The sequence below is a fragment of the Anas platyrhynchos genome, chromosome 10 (genome assembly GCF_047663525.1).
Source record: "Anas platyrhynchos isolate ZD024472 breed Pekin duck chromosome 10, IASCAAS_PekinDuck_T2T, whole genome shotgun sequence".
In the NCBI taxonomy this organism is placed as follows: Eukaryota; Metazoa; Chordata; class Aves; order Anseriformes; family Anatidae; genus Anas; species Anas platyrhynchos.
This window is the reverse complement of record NC_092596.1, coordinates 24,362,777-24,385,044: the sequence shown is the minus strand read 5'-3', so window position 1 is coordinate 24,385,044 and position 22,268 is coordinate 24,362,777. Positions and strand designations below refer to the sequence as shown.

At 60.7% G+C, this 22,268-nt stretch overlaps 1 protein-coding gene across 5 annotated transcripts in view; it reads left to right on the top strand.

Annotated features, from left to right (window-relative positions):
- STARD8 (StAR related lipid transfer domain containing 8) overlaps nt 1-22,268 on the top strand; it is a 49,094-nt gene that overhangs the window by 16,409 nt on the left and 10,417 nt on the right. For 3 of the 5 annotated variants that reach the window (XM_072042822.1, XM_072042825.1, XM_072042826.1), the window contains one exon: nt 20,440-20,511. In XM_072042822.1, coding sequence (XP_071898923.1) covers nt 20,440-20,511 — 72 coding nt within the window. Of the gene's footprint in view, nt 1-11,808; nt 12,457-18,788; nt 19,118-20,439; nt 20,512-22,268 lie in introns of those variants that run through there. The other 2 variants (XM_072042823.1, XM_072042824.1) reach the window with 2 other exon arrangements.

Below are 22,268 nucleotides of genomic sequence, written 5' to 3'. Positions count from 1 at the left end.
GGATTTGCTGCCCTTTATCTGGGAGGGAAGAGATCTGACTGCAACGTGCATGGGGTCTGCAGGGAGCCCGCTCTAATGGCGAGCTTGCTGCGCCCTGCTGGAGCTGGCCTTGATGCTCATGTTCAAAGCTCGCTGGGGCGTAAGGGTGTAATGCCACTGCCTGGGGAAGGTGCCTGTGCGCCCAGGAGTGTGTGTGCTCGGTGCTTCCAGCGCTGCTCGTGCAAACATGACAGGGTCCCAGCAGGACAGGAGGCTTCTGACCTGCAGGCTGTAACCGCCCGAGTGGAAGTAGTGTGCAAAGGTGGAGGGTGGGGTTTCTGTTCCCTCCCCAACCCCCCGCTCTTTTTTTTTTTTCTCCCCATGAATTTCACAAGAATATTTTCACCGCTGTCAAGGGCACAAGTTCAGCTTCTGAATGCCCCTTTGTCTTACGCAGCTCAGAGGAGTCACGCTCTCCCGCCGTGCCTTCTAGGAAAGGCAACAAAACGTTTTCCCTGCACCCTGCCGGCGGTGGCGGTGCCGCGGGCACTGTGCTGGGCCCCATGGCAGGCGGCGAGCTGGGCGCTGGTGCGTGGCCGGTGTCCTGCAGCGCCCCGTGGTTCCCTGTCCTGGGTGGGAGAGGAGGCAGAGGCAGAGAGGGCAAGGAAGCGAGCCCAAGGAAGGGCTGGGATGAGGCCGGGGAGCTGTGAGCTGGGCTGGGGAGGAGGAGGGAGCGGTGCCGGGGCTCGGAGGATGCTGGCGAGGGGGTGGCCGGGGCAGGGTCTCTGTCACCCCAGCAGAACTGCAAGTGGGCAGAGGCGGTGGCAGCCAGACGTGTCACAAGGCTTGGGACACAGCCTCCTGGGGGTGACTCAAAGCTCACTTGACCTCGTTTCGTCAGGCTCGTTGGGTAAGAGCAGAACCTCCGGACAGTTTCAGCTTCGTTTTCCCAGGCAGATAACTGACTGCCCCTCGCACCTCGCTGCCAGACCCCGCCTGCTCCTGCAGCCAGCCCCAGCTCCGCAGAGCCCCGCGGTGCCCGGGCACCAGCCCCGTGGTGCTGTGCCAGCCCAGCCCTCAGCGCCGTGCCCGCTGCTCGGAGCCTGGCAGCGTGGCCGTGCCGCCGGCCCCGTGCCTGGGGCTGTGCCAGGCTTCCTGCAGCCCTTCTGGAGGGAGGCTCTGAGGCTGCAGCCCTTTTCCCCCAGCTGCAAATATCGGGCTGCTGAAAAAAGGCTTGGAGAGCTCAATCGTGCCTGGGATGGTGTGTATGAGAACCAGGTGAGTGCTGCATGCTGGGGCTTCCCTCAGTGCCCTGCCCTGGTCCCCCTGCTCCCTGCCCTTCCCTCTCCGTCCCTGCCCTTTCCCTGGCAGATGCAGGACTGAGCGCTGGGTTCATGGCTGCTGTAAACCCAGCATGTCCTTAACAGCGCTTTATCTTGTCCTTGTTTCATTCGGCACTCTTGCACCCCTTTATCCTAGGTACAGGTACTCCTCATTCCCATCTTTGGCTGCTGATTCGGGCGGGGGGCGTTTCTTGCTGGACAGCCGGGCGTTGGGCGCAGGGAGCTGGGCGCAGGGAGCCCGTGTGCCCGCTGCTCCCCTCCCCGGGTCCCACCCCGTACGAAGGCGGGTGAGTACCGCACTGCTGCTGGGGACCTCAGCTGGCTGCAGGCCCTGCCCCTGGGCATCCCCCGGGCTGCAGGTGCCAGGCTGCCCCTCGGGGCTGCGTTTCCTTGCCTAGCTCATCCAGCAGAGCCAGAGGGATGGCCCTGCTCCCCTGGGCCCCCCTGCGCACACCTCTGCAGCTCCCCGCACTGCTGCTGCTGCTCGGAAAAACAACAAATATTTTAGGCATTCTGCAGCAGCAGCTGAATTGTATCAAAGTACTTCGTGCATCTGAGGCTTAAAGCCCCGAGTGTACATTTTGCAGGGGCACGTTCGGGGAGGCGTTGCGGAGGGGCAGCAGAGCTGCGCTCTGCGAATCCTTTGTGAACCCACGGCCTCTGTGTACGGGATTTCCTGCATTTCTGCTCCTCCTCTTCTCTTGATTTTGTGTAGGGATGTTGGTATGAAAGCAGTGCTTGTACTTCCGAAGCCTCCACGTGTTGCTTTGCTCCCCGCCTCGCTAGAGTACCCGCAGCGCTGTGCAGCCTGCAGGAGGTAGGAGCTGCTGGCTGTGGATGCTGGGCATTGCCAGGGCGGTGTTACCTGACCCTGCAGTGCCGTTTTACCTGCCTTATCCTGGCTTTCCGATCCCCATTTCCACATGGGAACCCCATCCCTGTCAGCTGCAGAAAGCTCGGGGATGGGATTTGGAGCTGGGAAATGGCACAGCAGAGCCATGCCGGGAGGGACGTCGGGGTCAGGGTTGTTTGTTGCGGGCTGTGAGTCCCCAGGGCTGGCTGTGGCAGGGACATTGGGCTCACAGCTGTGTCCTGCCGTGCTGCAGGTGGCCGGGGAAGGGCTCCTGGGTGCCGGCACACGTGTGGGGCTGGAGGGGCTGCCCCCCAGCATCAGGGCAGGCAGGAGGGAGGCGCAGGTGCTGCCCCTCCGCTTCCCCAGCTGCTCTCTGGCAATTCAGGACCTGGAGTGATGCAGACAACTGTGTGAGCTTGTCCTCTGCTTGGGAATGGAGCCTGTGTTTGTCTAAAAGTTTTGGGGTCTGGGGCTTTCCTCATCAGGGAGTTTGCACCTGGGCTATGGATTTGGGACCGGTTTTGCTCAGGATGTGGTGGTGGCGCAAGGCCATGGGCACCTCTGCCAAGGGGATGCTCTCCTGTGGCCAACCCAGAACAAAGGCACCTGGAAGCTCCCCGAGGGCCTGAGGCTTGTGGGTGTCCCAGCAGGGACTGGAAGGGTTAAACATGCTTTGCAGTGTGTTAAAAAAAAAGAAAAAAAGCCATTTCCTTCATGTCCAGAGACAGTTTATTTTCTGGGCATTCTTCGGGACTCAGGGAGGTGCCTTTTCTTTAAGGCATTTCCTGTAAGCAAGTTTATATTTGGACTGGGGAGGGGGAGGGGGGCGGAGGTCGGTGGGGAGGGGGCCGGTGCCCCGGTCGAGTGACCTCAGCTTTTGGCTCCTTCTCCCAAATTGTTCGAGGCAGTGGCCGCGGGGCGGGGGAAGGAGCAGGGTGGGGGCCGAGCGGGGCGAGCAGCCCTCACCGTGATGCCAGAAGCACCGAGCACACGGGGGGGGTCACACCGAGCAGGATGGAGTGACACTGGCTGGGGGGAGCAAAACCTCATCTGTGTCCAGCCCTCCGTGTTCAGGCAGGAGCACAATCCCCTTACGGAGCCGTGCCTTCGCAGCACCCCCTTGCTTTAAGCTCCCTTCTCGCTCTTGCTCCATTAGGAGCTGGGGACCCGGACCAGCACCCGGCGGTGCTCCGTGCGCCCTGGCAGTGCCCCGCAGGCACGGCTCTGGCTGCAGAAGGCATCGGAGAGGGATGGTGGGCTCTGGAAAACGAGGCTGGTGCCAGTAAGGGAGCTCGGTTCCAGCTGGCCTCATTGCTGCTGCAGAGCCTTGTGGTGGGAATTTGTGGCACGTGGGGCAGGGGCTGCAGAGCAGCTGCCCCGCGCTTGGAGGTGAGGAGCTGCTGTGCTCTGTCCTTGTCCCTGCAAAGCTGTGACCTGCTACGGCACCATTAAACACCCTCCTCTCTAACACCCAGGCAGGCTTTCAGGTTAGGTTGGGAATTTGTGGGGCAGGGGGTTTATCCTCACCATCACTCACCCCTGCTAACACCAGCAGCAGCCGCCTGGTCTCACCCCACAGCGCTCGGTGCCAGAGAGAGGTGACTGCTGTCCCTTGCCACCTCTAAAGCCTTCAAGGTGACAAAGATGAGGCCTGCCAGGACCCAAATTCTGGGGCCCATTGCTCACCATCTCTGCCTAATTTTGCTCTCCCTGCCCCCCAAGATAACGCTGATTTCTGTTAAAAACAAGCAAGCAGGCAAGTAATATAAGATCATCGAAGCGTATTGTGCTCTTGAGCAGATTTAGAGCAGATTTAACTCCTTTCCCGATGATATTTGATCAGACATTTATTCTCGTGCACACCCCTTGGAGCTTGCTGCCGGAGCCCAGCTGCCCCTGGGATCAGGCGCAGCAGGTTGGGTTAAGCTCCGTGTCTCCAGCAATTCTCCCATTGTTCCCCATGCCAAGTTTCTTCTCCCCCATTTTGTTTTCTTTTTATTACCGTGATTTCCTAACATCGGAAGAGGCGAGTTATGAAACTGGAGTTATCCAAACACGTCTTGTTTGAAGATAGCGTTTCATCCAGCAGATGCAGCTTCCTGCCCTGTAAATGGTTTTCATTGTTTCTCCTTGGCTCCTGGCCCTATATCTGTTGGGGCCACTGGTGGTGTCGCTCGGCGCTGGCAGCCTGAGCAGTGGCAGCCCCAGCCATGAGCCACCAGTGGCCATGAGGCAGAGTGACAAGGCTGAACTGGGAGCACTGGTGTCTTGTAGCCAGCCTCTGAAAACATCTGGGAGGCTCGCTGGAGGCTGCCTCTGCTTGGGTTAAGGCAGGTGCCTGCTTTGGGGCTGGTGGGTGCTGCCTTGCTTCAGCTGCTGCTTCAGCAGGAGACACTCGGTTTTCCCGTGGTGTCCGCTGCCCGGGGGCACCCGTTGGTGCCATTCCTGCTCGAAGGCACACGAATCGAAACGCCCCACGTGCCTTGTACGTACCCTGCTGCCTGTGGGATCCCCGTGTCTGAGGGGGATGAGGCCTTGGGACCCGTGCCCCGGTGCCAGCTGCCGAGATGGAGACAAGAAGCGCACGGAGCGGTGACAGAACAGCGCCCTGCTGTCCCCGCTGCACACCAGGACTGTGCTGGGACAAGGACACGTGCAAGGACGGCTGCTGACCCAGCGGGCTGCCCTCGCGCTGCCAAAGAGGAGGGAAGCGGAGGGGCAGGTACATTTCGGTGATGCTGGTCGGTGTGACAAGGATTATTCCCACCTTGCCGGGGCTTCCCCAGGTGCCTGGGAAGAGGCGGGTGTGAAGCACCCTGGGGACGTGCAGGGGAAGCGGTTCTCCTGCTGCCACCGCCTGCTCCGGGGCTTGGGGTGGCAGCCAGGGGGTTCCCTGCCCTGCCTCGGGGTGATCCTGCCACGCGTGGTGCTTAAGGCCCTGAATTCAGATTCTGTGCCATGGGACAGGGACGGGGTCGGGGCTGCTCTGTGCTCCTGGGGGTCCCGATGCCTGCGGGGCTGCCCTGTCCCACTTAGCCTTTGGAGGGAGTGAGGCTGCTGAGGGCTCCGAGCAGCTCTGCTATCCCAAAGAAACCCGAGGCTGGGTTTGTGGCAAGCCCCTGAGCCCCACATCAGCGTTACCTGTGGGAAAAGGGGGGAGGAGGACAAGGACGAGGCTGCAGAGGAGGCTGCAGCTCCTGTGTGCTCAGCGCGTGCTGCCCATGGAGCTGATCCATCTGCAGCAGCAGCAGGAGGAGTGCCTTGGCCCTGCCTGTTTCAGAGTCAAAATCACTTGGCTTTGGCTGTGTTTGTGCCCTGTCTTAGTTTTCACCTTTGAGTTTTCTGTCCCTTAATTTTCCCTGCCTAAACAATTTGCAAACTGCTCTCAGACTTGTAACCGTGCGAGCGCTCGCACCATGGCTGCCCCTGGCAGCTGACTGCAAAAACGCCGTGGGGCTGCTGCCCCTGATTGGGAGCACTTGATCCAGAAATCAGAAAAGACTGAACTGCTTTTCCAGTAGGACGGTTAAATAGGAAATGAAGAAAATAGTGATATGCTCCTTGAGCAGCTGCTACGAATGTGACCGGTGTGCTTATCTGTGGGACAGGAGGCTGCTCTCCCCTGCGCAGCCTGCTAGAGGGGGCGGTGGGTGTTTTGGTGGTAAAAGGCTGGAAATTCTGCTTTTCTTGTCAATGGGGAGCAACCAGCACACACAGACAAAGCTGGGGGAGTTGGGTAGCTGGCCTCTGAGGGGTCCTTCAACACGGCGACTTTGAACCCCGGCATTTTGGAGAAGGAAAGCAGGCGTCTGCCAGCACCCTGCGAGGCAAGTGGGGGTCCTGCTGGGGGTGTGCACAGGTGGTGGGAGCACAGCAGCTGCTGGGGGGCTTCTCCTCCTCTCCTCCTCTCCCCCTCTCCTCCTCAGGCAGCTTCTGGGGAGCCGTGCTGCTGGTGGCTCAGGACAGCCGGGGTGCTGAGGTGTGTGTGGGGTTTGGTGGCCTCGTTCCCTGGCATCATGAAAACAGGATGGCGCTGTCGGTTTTGTTAATTCTTTGAAGCGTGCTTTTAATTCTGCTTTTCAGAGAAAAAGTGAAATGCGGTCCCCAAGCACAGGGCCACCTGCTGCCGCTGAGATGTGCCGCCGCATCCTTCCTGTTCCAGACTGCCCAGCGAGATGGAGCTGGGGGGGCCCTGGGGGCTGCTGGCAGCCGGGGCGTTGGGTCAGGGTCTCCTCGCGCCCCATGCGAGGTGCGCTCCTGCTCTGTGCAGGCTGAAAGGGGCACGTGGGGTGCCCCCACCGATCCCAGTCCCGAGCTCCCTGAGCAGTCCCCAGACGCTGGGAGGCTCTGTGGTGGCTGCAGGACACGTGGCGTGGGATTAAAGCTGTGGAGGAGGAGGAGGAGGCTCAGAGCCTGCTGGAAAGGCAAAGCTTCCCTGCCTGGTGCTGCGTGGCCGGGCACGGGGCTGCTGCCGGCTGGGACCCTGTGCTCCAGTGCTGGCGGGTGGCTGCGGGCGTCTGGGCAGCGGGGAGCTGGAGGCAGGTTGGGGCTTGGTTGGAGCTGCCCGAGGGGGTGAATTTCGGGTGGGTTGCATTTTGCTGAGAGCAGAGCCTGTGCCAGTGGCTTCGAGAGGGGCTGGGTGTGCCGCAGAGCTCTTCCTTCGGCACCCGGCTGCGCAGGAAGCCGCGGCGGGGAGCACGGCGGCCCTAGGGCACGAGCACAGCGACGCTGCCCTGCCTTTCCTTGTGTCCTCCAGCTTCCCCACCTGCTGGAAAAGCCGAGATTTTTTTTTATTATTATTATTTATTTTTTATCTTCGCATGAATGGAGCGTGCTTTTGTGAATGTTCTTTACGGGATGTGAGGCTGCAGATGTTTGCTCATTAATTAAGCTCTGCAGAGCTGCTGGCGGAAGCAGCACCAATCACTTGGCAGAGGGCTGCGGTTTGATGTTTTTCCTTCCTGCTCCCTTGTCAGCTAAGCCCTGAGCTAGCTGTCCGCTTGTGCAACGGTCCCTGCCCCTTCCCTGCTCCGCCAGAGCTGTGCTTCGTGCTGCCGCCTCCCATGCTGCGGTGGGCTGGGGTCCACCACGCTGGGGCATGGGGAAGGGGTTCACCGCTCACATCTCTGTCCCCTGGCCACAGTCTGTCAGGGAAGGTAGAGGATAAAAGGTCAGAAGTTGAAGTTATTTGTGTTTGATAAGGTTCGCTGACATTTCATCTTCCGTCTCCATAGGGAGGAGGAGAGCACGGTGAATTAACAACATCTGCCTTGGCAGGGAGAGCCCCGCCTGGCTCTGGGTCAGGCTGGAGTCCTGCCTCATGAGACCTGAAGCCTCCACGATCCCCATCTCCTCATTAAACACGGAGGTGGTGATCTCAGATGTCCTTGGGCTTCTCTCGGCACTGGCAGAGTCTCTCACCTGCCCAGCTGCCTCACATGGTGAAATCTCCTGCTCTGCGGCCGTGTGAGCCACCCCCCAGCAGGGGCTGTGCTTGTAAGCGGCTGCTGGCAGCGAGGACAGATAAAACTGGATCCTGTGCAATTCTGTGCTCTGCGCATTATTGAGGCACTTCTGTCGCCTTGCCAGGCTCCTGAGCTGGTTGGGGTGTCGGGTGGCCCAACAGGGCCTTGGACATCTCTTTTCCAGCTCCCTGCTGCGCGTCATGCCCCTGTTGTCCCCTGCAGCGTGCCTGGGGCAGGGCAGAGGAGAGGAGGCTCCTGCTGCACTGGACCAGGGCGCTGAGCCTGGGAGCTGAAATTCGCTTCTGTCATGGAGCTGCTGGGTCTGGGGACGGCTGGGGAGACGTGGTGCCAGCTGCAGGTGCCCCAGTTCCTGCTGCCTTATCTCTCCGGCCCAGCGGGCTGCCACATGTGATTTATCCAGTAACGGCTCCTTATCTGGATGGGGAAAATAGTGACAGCGGGCAGGGCTCGTAAAGGAGAGCAAATAAGGCAAAAGGAGCACGGGCATGCTCTGCTGGACCCGATGGTGCTGGGGTGCACATCGGTGTGGGGGGACAGGGCACTGCTTGTCCCGAGGGGCTGCCTGGCTGTGCCCCCTGGCAGGTGGAGTGGGGCGCTCAGCACGGTGCGTGTCCCTTCTGTATCGTGCGGGGTCCGGCACAGGAGCGAGGTACGGGCGCTGCGGGGTGCTGCAGGGTGCTGTGGGGTGCTGCAGTCGGCGTGCTGCTGCCGTCAAGGCTGAGCGAGACCTGCTGGAGCCCCAGGGCTGGCTTTTTGCAAAGGAACAGGAGCAGAGACTTGTGCAGCAGGCGTTTCAAGGCAGCTTAGCACTCGGTTTCCTAACCACTTGTGAAAACCCAGTGTGCGTTACGGGCTCTGAGTCCCTTCAGAAAATGAGTGTGAGTCAAAAATTAGTTACTCATAAAAATAGACACGGATGAGTCCTAGAAAGTAGTGAGCTGATTGATTTACCGCAAGTGACGTTAGCCTGCAGCTCTGAGGTAGAAGCTGTTTTCAGACAAAGGCTTCCTGAGAAACATCAACAGAAGGACGACCGCATGGCAACGAGCGTGGCTTGAGGAGGTGTCAGTGCATTAAAGCATTGCTCTGAGAGGCACAGGGTGAATGCTGGGGAAGCTTAGGTGAGTGAAGTGCTTCCATGCAAGCCATCCATGAGTGGGGCTGAGGTGGCAAGGGGAGGCTCCACGGTCTGGGAGCTGCCCCGAGGCTCAGGAGAGGTGGGTATTGCTGCCAAGGTCCTCGCTCCACAACGCTCGGGTGCTCAGGGGGACTTTGAGCCCTGCCCGAGTGCCCTTCCCGGCCGGCTGCCCGCTGGCCGAGGAGCCCTGAGCAGCTCCGAAAACCTTTCCCTCTGTGTTCCTGCCCAGTGCTGCGGCACCGTGCCCGCCTGCCTGCTGCAGCAGGGGCTCTGCTGGAGGGCTCTTCCCATTCTCCCTGCAGGTGAAGGTCCTGCTGTGACCATTTGATTTCAAAGCTTTGCTCATGTAACCCCTGAGGAGCATCGAACGTGGGCTGGAGCCACTTTCTCCAGTCCCCGTGAGTAAGCCCTTCATCAGGAGAGGGATTTGTCTGCCATGAGCTGCTCCTCGCTTTGCTGTTGCCCTTCCAGCTGCAAGCACAAGCGGGGCCATTGTGCAGTGGGGTCAGCACTCAGCCAGGCAAAAAAGCCCCGCGTAGGTCTTGCTGTGACACATCTCCTGCTTAAACAGGGACTTTCAGATGGAAGGGAAGCTGGGAAAAGCATGTCTGTTCCTGCCAAAAGGAGCTTATTTGCGAGTAACTGGCTTCTGTTTTCTAATGCTGCTCCCGCCAATGGCCGGTGTGTTGAATTAGGGCTTCCTGCTGTCTTCTAACTCATGGGCTTCTCCTTGGCGTGACCCTAGGGAGGTCTTCCTGTATTTCTGACCTTGTGTCTGCAGCCACGGGAGTCAGTCTGATGCCTTTGGCGTCATAACTTCCCCTGAGCCTGGGTAGCTGTGCGAGGAGGGCGTGTGCCTGCGTGGAAAACCCTGAGAAGGCCGGGAAGTGCTTGGCTAATTAGCAGAACTGGAGGAGAGAGTGATTTTAACCAGCTCTGAGAAGCCCTTCCCATTGCTTACAGGAGATGTGTGGGGTTTAAGCCTGGTCCTTCAGCTACAGGTAAGTGCTGTGCCCTCCGTGGATCCTCAGGTCCCCCTGCCACGACGGGTGCTGTCTCCTTGCCGTGTCCCACCAGGCTTCGCTTGCTTCGGCTCCTCGGAAAATGCCACGTTGGGCATTAAGGGCCTGGGGTTACTCTGCGTGTGGGCTGCAGGCAGGGTGGCTGGGGCAGAGGGGAGCAGAGCTGAGCCGGGCAGAGGTGGCTCCTCTGGTGGGACGCTGATGGGACCAGGCCAGGTGAGCCGGGGCCGTAATTCCCAGTGCAGGTGCGTGGTTCTGCTTCCATCCGGATTCGGCATCTTGACTGTCAGGTCAGCATACGAGTCCGTAACATCGCTCGAGGCCAGCTTTCGCATCCTGTTTTGTAATATTCCTTGACATTCCCCACATTCCTGGCAAGGAGACTTCTGTATTTTTAAAAAATATTCCTTTGTCTCTTCACAAAATGGTGACATCCCTTAAAACTACTTCTCAAGAAGTCTGTTGGCTTGCTCCGCAGCAGCTCCTGTTGGCTTTGTAAAGAAAAGGGAGCCTCGAGCTTGGAGCCCAGCCCCACCATCACCTCCTCCCCATGGGGAAAGAGCGGGAGTGGGGAGGAGGGAGGCCTGTAGGGCTCAGGTGTGTTCCTTACAGCTCGGCTCCGTGTTACCTGGGTGTAAGGCAGAAAGCCGAGGGGAGGCAGGGATGTTCTGCATCCCCCTCAGCCTCCTCTCCTGGGCAGCGTTTCAGTTTGCTGCAGGCATGGGGACTGCACCGGCTGTCTCCTCCAGCTCTGTGCAGCCAGCACAGGCTCTCTCCTCCCTTCTCTCCCACCTAAAAATGCTGGCTGACTGGAAACCCAGGAGGCAGCCGCTGCCCTTTTGCTGCAACTGGAAATTGCCGTCTGGTTTCCTTCTGTGGCGCCACAGGAGCGTTAACGACAGGAAGGTCCGGCCAGGGCCGTGATGGAAGAGGCTCTTCCTGAGGAGACCTGGAGCACCGTCCCCATGCTGTGGGGAGGCCGTGGCAGCCGGCAGGACGTGTCTGTTCTCGGTTCGGAGATGTCATTAACCTGCTTGTGGGATCCTTGCACGGTGTTACTGCAGGCCGTGTGGTGGGCTGGGCCCGGCAGCCGCCGCGCCACCTTCCCTGACAGCACCCTGCAGGGCCGTGGCGTTGCTGCCGCTGAGGCCCGGGGCTTCCTTGCATCGCTGGGACGTGAGATCACGTTTGGAAGCGGCTTTGGGCTCCTCCCGCGGTGCTGGAAATTTTGCACATGGTCACTGGTAACTCGGATGGCCACGGCGACGCCTCCACATCTGCAGCGACTCCCTGGTGTCAGCAGGACGCCCTCGTGGCCACGCGTTTGGGTCTTTGCGTCCCGCTCCCTGCCAAGGGCTGCCCTCGGGCGGATCCGCCACCCCGCTCCCTCCGCTGTCCCCTTCTGCACTTTGGGCCGGGGCTCCCCTGCCAGGTCCCGCTCCAAGGAGGGGATCTCGCAGCTCGTTCTGTACACGGATCGTGCCAAAAGCACTGAGCGAGGAGAGTGCAGTTACAGAGAATGTGCTTCTCATTATGGGGGCTAATCCCATGTCGTCCAAAGCTGCTTATTTGGAGCGTGTTGTTCCCCGTAGCTGCAGCTGGCCTGATGGGGCTGTGCGAGTCCTGCCTGCGTGAAGGGAAGGTGTGCTCCCCTGGCAAAGCGAAGCACCGGTGGGTTGAGCTCAAACCATGAATTTGGCAAATTTGGCAATCTTGTCCATGTATCTCGGATAGCAGGTACTGCCATTCTTGTCCCTGACCAACTGCTTCTTCAAAGCTTCTGGTCCCCTTTGATATCCTGAGGAACCGGGAAGTTTATGATGGCACCGGGCCCCGCTTTCCGTTCTGCCAGCTCTCCCAGAGGACGTGGTTCCCGCAGGAAAGGCCGGATCCAGCCGTGCTCCTGCCTGGCTGGGAGCAGCTCGCAGCTCTGTGGTTTGCCAGCCCCGCGACGATGGGGTTAGGGCGGCACCACGCCTCCCCGCCAGCCCTGTGCAGTCCCCATGAAATGAGGCTCTGCAGGAAGCGACGTGGGCGACCCGAAGCAGCTCCATTTTCTGATCGCACCTGAGCGCTGCAGCCTGCCCTGCTGGGGAGGGCGTCCAGGCTGCGGGCACCTCACGCCCGCTGTCTGCAGGGGACAGGAACGCCCCTGTGCAGGGCGGCTGCTGTCCGTGAGTCACCGTGGCAGTCAGTCTGTCCGGCCTGCGGCAGCCCTTCCCGAGAGCTCGAAATAGTTAAGCAGCCTGCATGCATGCATATGCGCTATCGCTTTAGCTTTCTGTGCGCTCTCCCCCTCCTACTCCCACCCCTGCTATTTAAACAGTTCAGCCTTTTGCACAGGCGTAGATATCCTGTTTGTTGCTGAAGAGAAATTAGACGGCTTTCCGTACCCGCTGGGTCGGTGAGGGCAGGTTTTAGAAGCTGGGTTCTCTAGGCCCGCATGGAAAAAGTCGGAGCTCTCCAGCTGCCTGCCGCCGGGAAGGACCTCGGCCAGGAGCCCTCTCGCTGCCCGTGGATGGTGCCCAGCGTGGCTGAAGCGGGGCCAGGAGGGCAGTGGTCATGCTGATATTCCTCTCTGCATTTAAGTCACAGTCTCCAATGAACAAAGCCAGGATTAACAGCTTCTGCCATGGTGAGTCTGCTCGTGCCCCAGCTCTGTATTTTCATCCCGTAGAAGCTTTCAGCCAAGAAACATGCTTTAAAGGGGGAGATGGAAAAGTCTGTGGGATGACCTTTTTCCTTGTCAGAGATTTCTTGGAAACAGCATTTCCTCTGCAGTTAGTTAGTTTGCCTTGGCTTTTACACCGCAGGGTGAGGGAAGGGTTAGGAGGTGCCATTTGTTTTGTTGTTAAGCTTTCTGTTTTGAAAACCAGAACAGATCTTCCTTTACCTTTTTTCTTTTCTTATTTTTTTTTCCCTTGAACTGATCTGTGGCTCTTGTGCTGGGTGAGGGGCTGCAGTCACTGCCACTGCTGCTCGCCCGGATGCGAGCCCCAAGCCCCTGATAAGATGAAGGCACTAATATTTAGGGTGCGGTTGTGCTCGATAGGAAGGAGAGGGGAAATGGATGCGACAAAGCACAGACTGGTTTCGGTTACGCAGTGTGTGGCTTTCATTTCAACCCCTCTGCTCCCTGCTTAAGATGCTGCAGACACAGTAGATCTGTAGCCTCTTTAATATTTGGGCTTATTTCTCACCGAGTCAGCCAAGCTGGTGAAAGCTGTGACTCCGCGGCATGCCAGCTCTTAGGAACCTTTGATCGTTTCCTGAGGCCGTGCCAAAATGCCCTGCTGTGCGCGCTGCCCCCAGCCCCGGCCAGGCAGCGAGAGCGCCCGGGGTCGAGAGCCCGCTTTGGCCGGGAGCCCCGGGGCACGCTGACGTGCCAGCCCTGCCACGGGGACGTTTGGTGGCCCAGCGCCGCCTGCTCATTGAAAGGCAGCTTTCAGATAGAGGAGAGGAGGACAGGAAGGAGGGGGGAGGAGAGGGAAAGAGCCTCGCCGCGGATAAGGGCGAGCTGCGGGGCGGGGAGGGGACGGATGCGCACTCACAGCAAATGGAAATTCCTGCCCGGGAACTGCCGCACAGCTGTGCGGTGACCAATGCACCAGCAATGCCGCTGGGGTCTCAGCGCAGCGCTGGTGTGCTTTGGACAGCAAGAGGGATCTGGGACTTGTTGTTAATCCCTTAATGCTCCAGGTGGGAGAGCTCCTATGGGCTGAGCGAGAGTCCTGCCCCAGCTCATGCAGCCCATGTTTGCAAGAGAAACGTTATTTGGCTGCGTTTTGGAGCCGTGTTCCTGCGTTTTGGTTTCACGCCTTGATTTGCGGTTTTCTCCGGAAGAGCTGTAGGAGGCCTGGGAGCTGCGTGCCAGCAGGCGCTGCCGAGGGGGAGTGGGGCACAGTGCTGCGGGCTTTGCTGTGCCCGTCCCGGTGGGCTTCGCACAAAGCGAGGCTGTGGAGCAGGGAAAACACCCCGTGTTTTGTAAATGTATGCTGGGGACAGGCTAAGGGGTGGTACAGCCATCAGCTGTCTGCCCGTGCTGGGCATGCTGTTAAATGCCTGGAGGCGGCGGCGTGGTGGGATCATGCACAAGTGACCGAGGAGCACGCGCAGCACCTGTGCGGAATCGCTGGGCACCTCGGCTGGCACAGCTCCCCGCGGGGCAGATGCAGTAGGAGGATGGAGGGACTGGAGGACAGACAGGGTCGGGCCAAAGCAAACGGCACCCCGTGGCACGGGCAGGTGGGGGGGTGGCCTCAGGGTCCCGTTTCAGGACCTGATACACAGGGAGTCAGGCCGAAAAGGTAGGCGGGTCATTGTGCACAGCTGGAGAAATACTTGATTCTGGCTTATCTTTGTGTGGTGGTGCTTAAAAAGAGAAGAGCCCTGAAGTAAGGCCCTGTGCCTCTGCTGAGAACCTGGTGCCTGTTTCCTCCTGTGCCGGGGCCGTGGCAGCGCCTGCCCAGCCCTGGCCCCGGGCTCTGTCCCCAGGGGCTGCGCGATGCTGGGTTCTGCTCCTGGGCAGCACCAAAAGGCAGCAGGGAGCCCGTGAGGGATTCCTCTGGTAACAGAGACAGGTGTTTCTTCTAACTGAATGCACAGAAATAGGGAGGAATTCCTTCATGTGTTAAGCAAATAAATATTTTGTAGTACTTAGAAGCAAGGGAGCTGAGGAGAGCTCCCAGGCACGCAGCACAGGAGAGGTTTCTGCAGGTTGCGCTGCCTGGGGTCACAGACCTGCACCAGCTGCAGGTGCTGCGTTACCGAGGTGAGAGCTCTGCAAAGATGAGAGCTGAGCTGCTACCAGTTCCTGGTGTCAGAGCACGCCTGCAGTTTCCCTGTGCCCTGACTGCTGGCCTTCAGTGGCAGCTCGTGCCGGGTCTCTGACTCGGTGCCAGCGCTGTGGTGAGAGCAGCGCCGTGGCGCAGCTCCCTGGGCGCAGCCTGACGGCGTGCCAGAGGTGGCACCGGGCTGCAAGCACATCTCGCTGGCGGGGCCGGCTCTGAAAGGCTTCCAAGCAGTGGAAAAATGGAATCTTATTTTCGTCAAGGTAAAGACACGCATCACGGGGCTCCTCCGTGGCGGGTGCCGTGCTCCAGCGCCATCGGGGGGGGTCTCTGGCAGAGCCCGGCCATGGGGACGGCGTCCGCTAGTCCAAACAAAGCGCGCGTGAGATCCGTGGGATGACCAACAGGAAAACAACAGTGCAATTTTAGAAAGGGTGGGATACAGGATGGGCAAGGAGGATTAGTTTTGCTGAATGTCCAAGTAGCTGTTTCCATCTTGCTTCTCTTCTGGGTTTCCAGTATCAGGAGTTAGAGCGCCCGGCCACCACGGCCGCCCGAAGAGTAGAAACAGGCGTGTGTCAGACACCTCAATAAATCTCGATAAAGATGCTCAAAAAATCAGTGGTTGGATTGTCAGGGGCCTGAATTAAGAGGAGGCACAGCTCTGCTCTCCTGGCACAGTGCACAGGCTGCAGAAAATGCTTGTGTGCGTTTCAGAGCAGGACCCCCGCAGCTGATACACCGTCGGCAGGGCTGGCTGAGCCTCGCCGGGCCCCTCGGGAGTGCAGTCACTGCGTTTGCACACCTGCAGGCTGCTGCTTGGCCCCGTGGTGGGTTTGGTCCAGGATTGTTTGCATGGATGTGTGAAGGAGGGAAGTGTGGAGAGCTGCAGCAGGGCTGCTGCTGTTTTATTCTGCCCTGCTGGGTGCCGTGTTTTTCCTTCAGCTCTCTGCTTCGAGTTGTGCAGGAGGGGCTGGGTGTTCTTAGCTTGTCGAAGGCTGGCAAACTGCAAGCATGTAGCTCCTGCTGGTGCCGTGCAGTCACCGCTACAAGCAGCACTTGCAGTCCTGCTGGGTGCTTCAGCCACACCAGCACCTTCTTTTTAACTCTCTTCTCCGTCCCCTGTACGTGCATTTGTGTAGGCAGCAAATGAGGGCTGCTGGGCTCAGAGCAGCTGGAGGAGCACAGGTGGGGAGCGAGGAGGACGGGTGAGGGTCTTGGCCCTTCCTGGCCCTTTGTTTCTGTTCCCATGGGTGCCCCGTCCCTTCCCATGTCCCCACCAGACACCTGCTCTGCAGCAGCAGCGCACAACCTCTGCGCCTCCAACCCCGGCCCCCCGCGCTCTGCAGGGTGCAGCCTGCAGCCGAGGGCCACGAGGAGGAATCCTGGGGCAGACAAAGGTGCGAGAAGCCACCGAGGTGTGGAAATGCCTGTGGGGAGCACATGGCTATAATTACACCGAGGGGAGGAAGTGACCACGTTGGCTTCCAGCCCCCGGACCGGGTGCCTCACCTCGCTCGCACACAGCCCGGCCTTTGTGCAGCCGCTGGGCTCAGCCTCCAGCCCAGCCAGCAGCAGCCCCCAGCTCCCAGCCCCAGCCCCTGCCCGCTTACAGGAAGGGACCCCAGGCTCAGCTGGTGGCTGTGGTTATGTGCGGCTGTGGTGCTGCGTGGGTGCTTTTGGGACGGCCTCTCCCTCCCCAGGCCCGACCCCGCTGGGCACAGCCCTGCCTCTGTCCCGGCGTGGCTGAGGGGACGGTGGCACAGCCATGTGGGCACGGTGCCTCTGCATCGCCTCTGGCAGCCAGTTCCCCAGGGAGTTCCCCTGGCTCATCCCGCACCACGCACATGTCCGGGGCACGAGCCCTAGGGCTCCGGAGCTACCTGGGGCTGGCGGTGCCACCGCACTGTCACCTCCCTGCTGCAGCTCGGCCACGCGGTGCCACGGGGCTCCTCGGAGCCTGGTGGAGGCGGCTGAACAACTCCTTGCTGGTGACAGAGCAGGCAGCAGCTCCCAAACCTTGTGAGACCTCTTCACAGTGCTGAGGTTAATTTTGGAAACCCACCGCATCTGGGCCGGCGTCCAGCCGAGCTTCTCATTCCTCTCTCCGTGCCCTCTCCTGCAGCTTTGCAATCCCTGCGGTGTGCCTCCCTCGCTGTGAAGCCTCTGGGGGAGACCATGGGGTGACCCCGTGGTTTTGTTTCCCTTGTGCTGTTTTGGGGTGTGCAGACCTGGGGCTGTGCCCTCACTGGGGGGGAGGGATGCAGGCATTTGGGACTGAGGGGTCCAGACCTGGCCCTCTGCTGTGCTTGGGTGGTGCCAAACCCGGCGCTGGGCACAGAGCTGGGCACCGCAGGCAGAACTGGATCCTCTGCCTTCAGTGGCACTGCTGCTGGCCCCGGTACCGTTGGCAGGCGTAGGCAGCGGGTTTCCTGCATGAGGTGGGCATTTCGGGTCCTCGCTTGGTTAAGTGGCCGCGGCACCGACCCCTGGGTTAGGAAGCGTGTTGGGATTTTCTGTTATTCCTGTAAAAATAGGCGAGGACTTGTGCTTGCAAGCCAGGAAGAGAAGCTGAGCTCCTGCATATCCAGTGTTGTAGGCAACAGTTTATTCTGAAGTGTGATGGAAAGAAAACACGCACGCACACAGCGAGGTTCCCGCGCTGGCGCACAGCAGCCGGGGGCGGCTCCCCTCGCGTCTGATTTCCTGGCTTTCCATGATGTAATGCAGGGGCGATGCGATGGCGGGGTTTTCTGTTCACTCACTAATTGGGTGTGTGGGGCTTTCTACGGGGAATTTGGAAGCTTGCTCGGAGAGGCTCGGTCCTGGGGTGTTGCTTCTCCCTTTTTTCTCATTTATTTTAAAGCGAAAGTGCCGAGCCGGGGTTCTGGGAAATGCTTTTCCTATCAGTGACTGTGTTTGCTTCCAGTGATTCAGCTCGCTCCTTTTAGACCTGTCTGGCCTTGTACCGCATCTCCTGGCCTTCTGCCCATCCGTGCCCCCTCCCGGGGCTGGCAGCGATGGCGTGGGGAACCCAAGTCCCCAGCAGACTCGAGGGAGGGGCGCCAGCCTCCAGCCCCCCCTCCTGCCCCCAAACCTGCAGCTGTGTGAAGTGCCGTGGTGCAGGGACTGTGCTGGGGAGTGGATGCAAGGGGAAAGGTTGTGCTTTTCTTCTACTTTCACTAGCAAAATGAGAGCCTCTTACCTCATTTTCACTTTCCGCTCCCCACCGCAGGGTGCTGGGACACGCAGTCGGCCCCAGCTGCCATCTCCTTCCCAAATCCCTTTGTTCCCCTGCCCCGTCCCAGCAGTGGGCGCAGCCCCCGTGCTGCCAGAGCCTCGTCCCTGGGACCTGTGTGGGGCAACCGCCGGTCCCTGTGGTTGGGACAGGGCATTGGGGTGGGGAGGGTGCCCGTGCTGCCTCTTCCTTGGGCCACGGCACCCGGCAGCTGCTGGAAAAGGGCAGAAGCTTTGCCTGGGGGACTCCGGTGGCTTGTAGGGGCTGTGCACCAACAGGAGCTTTATCCAGCGGGAGTGGTGGTGCTGGGTTCCCCCATGGGGATGTCCGGCTGCTTGCTGAGAGCTCATCTCACACGGGGAGCTCTCTGATGCGGGAGCTGTCACCGTGCTGCCCATCTACCTGCCCGCTGTGTCCATGGAAGGCTCCAGCAGCTCTGAGTGTGGCTTCACTCCTCTGTCAACCCTGGGCGATCGGGCCAGCAGGTCGGAGTGCTGCTGGTACCGACAGCTGGAGGCATGCAGGGAGAGGGCAGGGTTGTGTAAGTCCCCTTAGGAAACCCATTTAAAAATAACAGGATCTGGCCTGCCCTCCTTCCCCTCCCCGATGCCTCTGACATCCAGGATGGCAGGGCTCTGGCTTTACACCCCCTGGTATCTGCGGTGCGCTTTTGGTGCCAGAGCTGTGGGGTGGCGGTGGTCACGGCGCTGTGCCCCCATGGCCCCGCAGGCACGGCTCGTGATGGGTGACCCCGTCACGGCATCCGGCCACGGTGCTGCTGCCACCGAGTCCCCGCAGGCCATTCACAAGCTGCCCGTGTCATTCGCATGAGTGTTTTTCTGCCCATTCTTATCGAGACTCGGAAAGATCCTTTCCTGTGCTTCCTTGGGAAAGTACTTCTGTGGAAAGGGCGGTGGGAGGAGGAAGCCGGCAGCCGGCTCCGTCCGGGACGGGGACACTTGGAAACCTTTTCTGTGCCAGCTGGAGGCGGGGAGGCTCCTGCGTGCTGGGGCAGGGCGGGCGCCTGGGCTCTGCGCGGATCCGCAGCGGGGTGAGGACAGGCAGCGTGAGGACAGGCACTGAAGGCAGCACCACCAAAACGTCTCTCTCTGCCTCCCCACATCAACGGGGCGATGTGTGGGGGCTCCCACGGGCGCAGGCTGCCTGTGGCTGCGCTGGGTGTCCTGTGGCTCCCGCACATCCCTGCGCAGACCCGTCCGGCACCGCAGGCATGCTCTTCTACCAGCTCGGTCCCGCTGCCATAAGGGGTAAGCGGGGCACCAGGGCACACCGGGAGGGTGCACGGCTCTGCTCCTGGCTGCCCTTCCCTTCCCTCTGCTGTCCCTTTCGGGGGGTGGATGTGCCAGACCCATCCTTTCCTGCGGGTGTGGGGGGGATTCGGGCTCTGTGGGGGCTGCAGAGGGTCCTGGCTCTCAGCCCTGCCCTTCCCATGAGGCTCGGGACGCAGCTAAGGGCAGCTGTGCAGCCTGGACCCGTGTTCGGATGCTCGTTCCAAACCTCCTCCCCGAAATGTCCCAAGTATTTGGGTCGAGGGTTTTGGCTTCCTCCGCCTGCTTTGCCTGCGGGCTGCTCTCCCTCAGGTCCCGTACACCCGAGGAGTTTCCCAGAACACGGTGCTGGCAGTCGGACGGGCTCGCCCTGGGGATAGCTGGGCTGTGCATGAGGGAACCGGGCCGGGCAGGGGGCAGCAGAAAGCCAGGGGGGCTCTGTGTGTCCCCCGGCCAGCCACAGCCACGGCTGGGCCCGGCACTGCTGAAATTCCCCTGCATGGAACGGGTCCGAGCTCCGAGCGGGGCACCCTGCGGCCAGGGGGAAAGCAGGCTGGGAAGAAAAGGGGGTGGTCGGGATGGGGGAAGTGGGAGGGAAAATGGAAGTGAACGGCCCTAAGCTTTGATGGGCTCTGAATTGGTTGTGAAAATAAAAACCTTCCTCTCTTGCCTGACGGAGCACGTCCTTTGCTTTGGTGGGTGTAGGAACAAAACGTTTCAAGGAGCAGTGGTAGGACGTTGATAGGGCAAAGAGCAAGACGGGGCAGATTTCGGTTAGATATGAGGAAGAAATCCCTCCCTCTGAGGGCGCTGAGGCCCTGTCCCAGGCTGCCCAGAGCAGCTGTGGGTGCCCCAGCCCTGGCGGTGCTGGGTGGGATTTGGGCAGGGGGTGGGATTACCTGGTCGTTAAGGTCTTATCCAGCCCCAACCACCCCGTGATTGTGTGATCCCATTCTCAGGAGGTTACAACTGTCTCGTGGGTCTGTCACTCTTGTGCCATGTCCCCTTTGTCCTGTGCTAGCGGGGTGTCCGTGGCCGAGCAGCTCCTGCTGTGCCGTCCTGCGTGGCCGTGGGCTGTGAGCCTGCCCCGTGCCCAGCGTGGTGTCCCCCCAGCGTGGTGTCCCCCCCAGGCACACGAGCTGCTCCCCGGCCTCGCTGTCTTGCAGTCGGTCATGTCTTTGGGTTTGTGCACGGGAAAGACGGGCGCAGGAGGTGCTGGAGTGCTCCCGGTGTGCAGAGCTCTCGGTGCAGCATCCCCTTTGCCGGCGCGATGCTCAGGCCGTCTCTTTGCTTTGTTTCAGAAATTGAAGCCAAGAAAGCTTGCGACTGGCTGCGAGCGGCAGGATTCCCGCAGTATGCGCAGCTCTATGAAGGTGAGAGCTGCTTCCTCCTCTGCTGGGTTTGGGGACAGCCCAGCCGTGTCTGTGGTGTGGGGTCCGGAGGCTGGACGTGCAGCAGCACACGGCGAGGGGCAGCACCTCCGTCATCCTGCTGCCCCCCGGGGGCTCGGATCCGACCCGGACAGGGGCGCAGAGCTTGGGGGTGGGGGGCTGTGGGATGGGGGCAGCCCCTCGCAGCTCTGCTGCTGTGGACGGAGGGGGGGGAGCAGCCCGGCAGCCCTGCTCCTCGCCCTGCAGCAGGCCAACAGCCAGCACAGCTCCAAACAGCCAGGTCTGGGCTCCTGGCGGCTGGACCTGGCCTGGGGATGTCTTCAGGGCCCCCAGCACGCCCTGCCTGTCACAGCTCTCCATCCAGCGGGGATGAGCAGAAAGTCCCCATCCTGCAGGTGGGCTTGGTTGTGTATCGCCTGAGTGCCAGGGGTGGCTGCAGGGAGAGGTCACGGAGCGCTGGGAGAGGGCAGGACGGCGGGGATTGCTTACTAATTACATGGTTATTCGTTAAAACGTTAAGCCTTCAGAGCAGGTTGTGGTGCGGAGAACCAGCCATGCTGTTAACTTCCCTGCATTCCTGAACCTTTCCCCTTCGGGCAGGGCTGCGAGGAAGCTCCCAGGGCACCCGGGCAGGGCAGGCGCCGGGCTGCGACCGTGCCCGAGCAGCTTAGGGATGCTCGCAGGGGGTGGGAGCACGCAGCACGGGCACAAGGGGTAGGGAACATGGGGAAGGGACATTTCCTTCCTCCTTCACTCCTGACACATCCCCGAGGCTGCTGCCCTGCCCTGGCAGCGATGCCTGTGCTCCCTGCACACGCAGCACTCCGTGCCTATGCCCAGCGGGACGGTGCTTGGAGGGGCCGGGTCCCACCTCTGCCCCCTCGCAGGCACTTTGCAATTACCTCTTCTGCAGCTCGTCTGCCCAGCTGTGCTTGCTCCGAGCCCGGTGGGCACGCGGTCCCTGCTGGGACGGGGCCGAAGCAGCGCTTGCAGCCCGGCCCCGGCAGGACAATAGGTGGAAGCCCGGCCGCGGGGGGAGCGCCGCCAGCCATTGTTCGCCCGCTTCCACCGCCCCCACCCCTTCCAGCAGAGCCACGCTCCGGCCCCCTGGGTGATGGCTTTCCCGGCTGCCCCCTCGGCTCTGCTTGCTATTTCGGGGCAGCTCCCCGTGCACGGGCTGCCCAGCTCCTGCAGGTGAGCCCCGGCTTGGGGTGCTGCTGCAGCTGCGAATGAAGCAGCCTGGCCCCAGCCTCCCTGAGCAAGACTTTCCACATCCTAGAACTGTTTCATTCTCTTCTTCTCCCCAGCTGGCAGGGCTCAGCATCCCTTGGTAATTAGGCTCAATAGCTTCATTAACAACCAGATGTGGACTCGTGGTTAATTGTCCAGGTCCAGCACAGCTGGTCCCAGCAGAGCTTTCTGGGTCTGCGTGGAGAGGAGCAGGGAACTGGATGGAGGCCCTCGGGCACCTCGCCACCCCCCTTAGCTTACAAAAAGTGCACTGCCCAGGGGCTCTGAGCATGCAGAGCCTTTCCTTGGTCCTCTAGCTGCTGCCCAGGGGATCTGGAACTGCGGCAGCACCCTGCTGCTGCGGCTTCCTGCACGCTCAGGGACCCCTTAGCAGCTCTCAGCTGTCCCCAGGGGCTTTCCTCACCCTGGTGGATTAGTGGGCAAAGGGAGCCTGAGGGAGCAAGGGGTCAGTATACAGGCCAAGTGGTGTTTTATGGGTGCCAAGATCT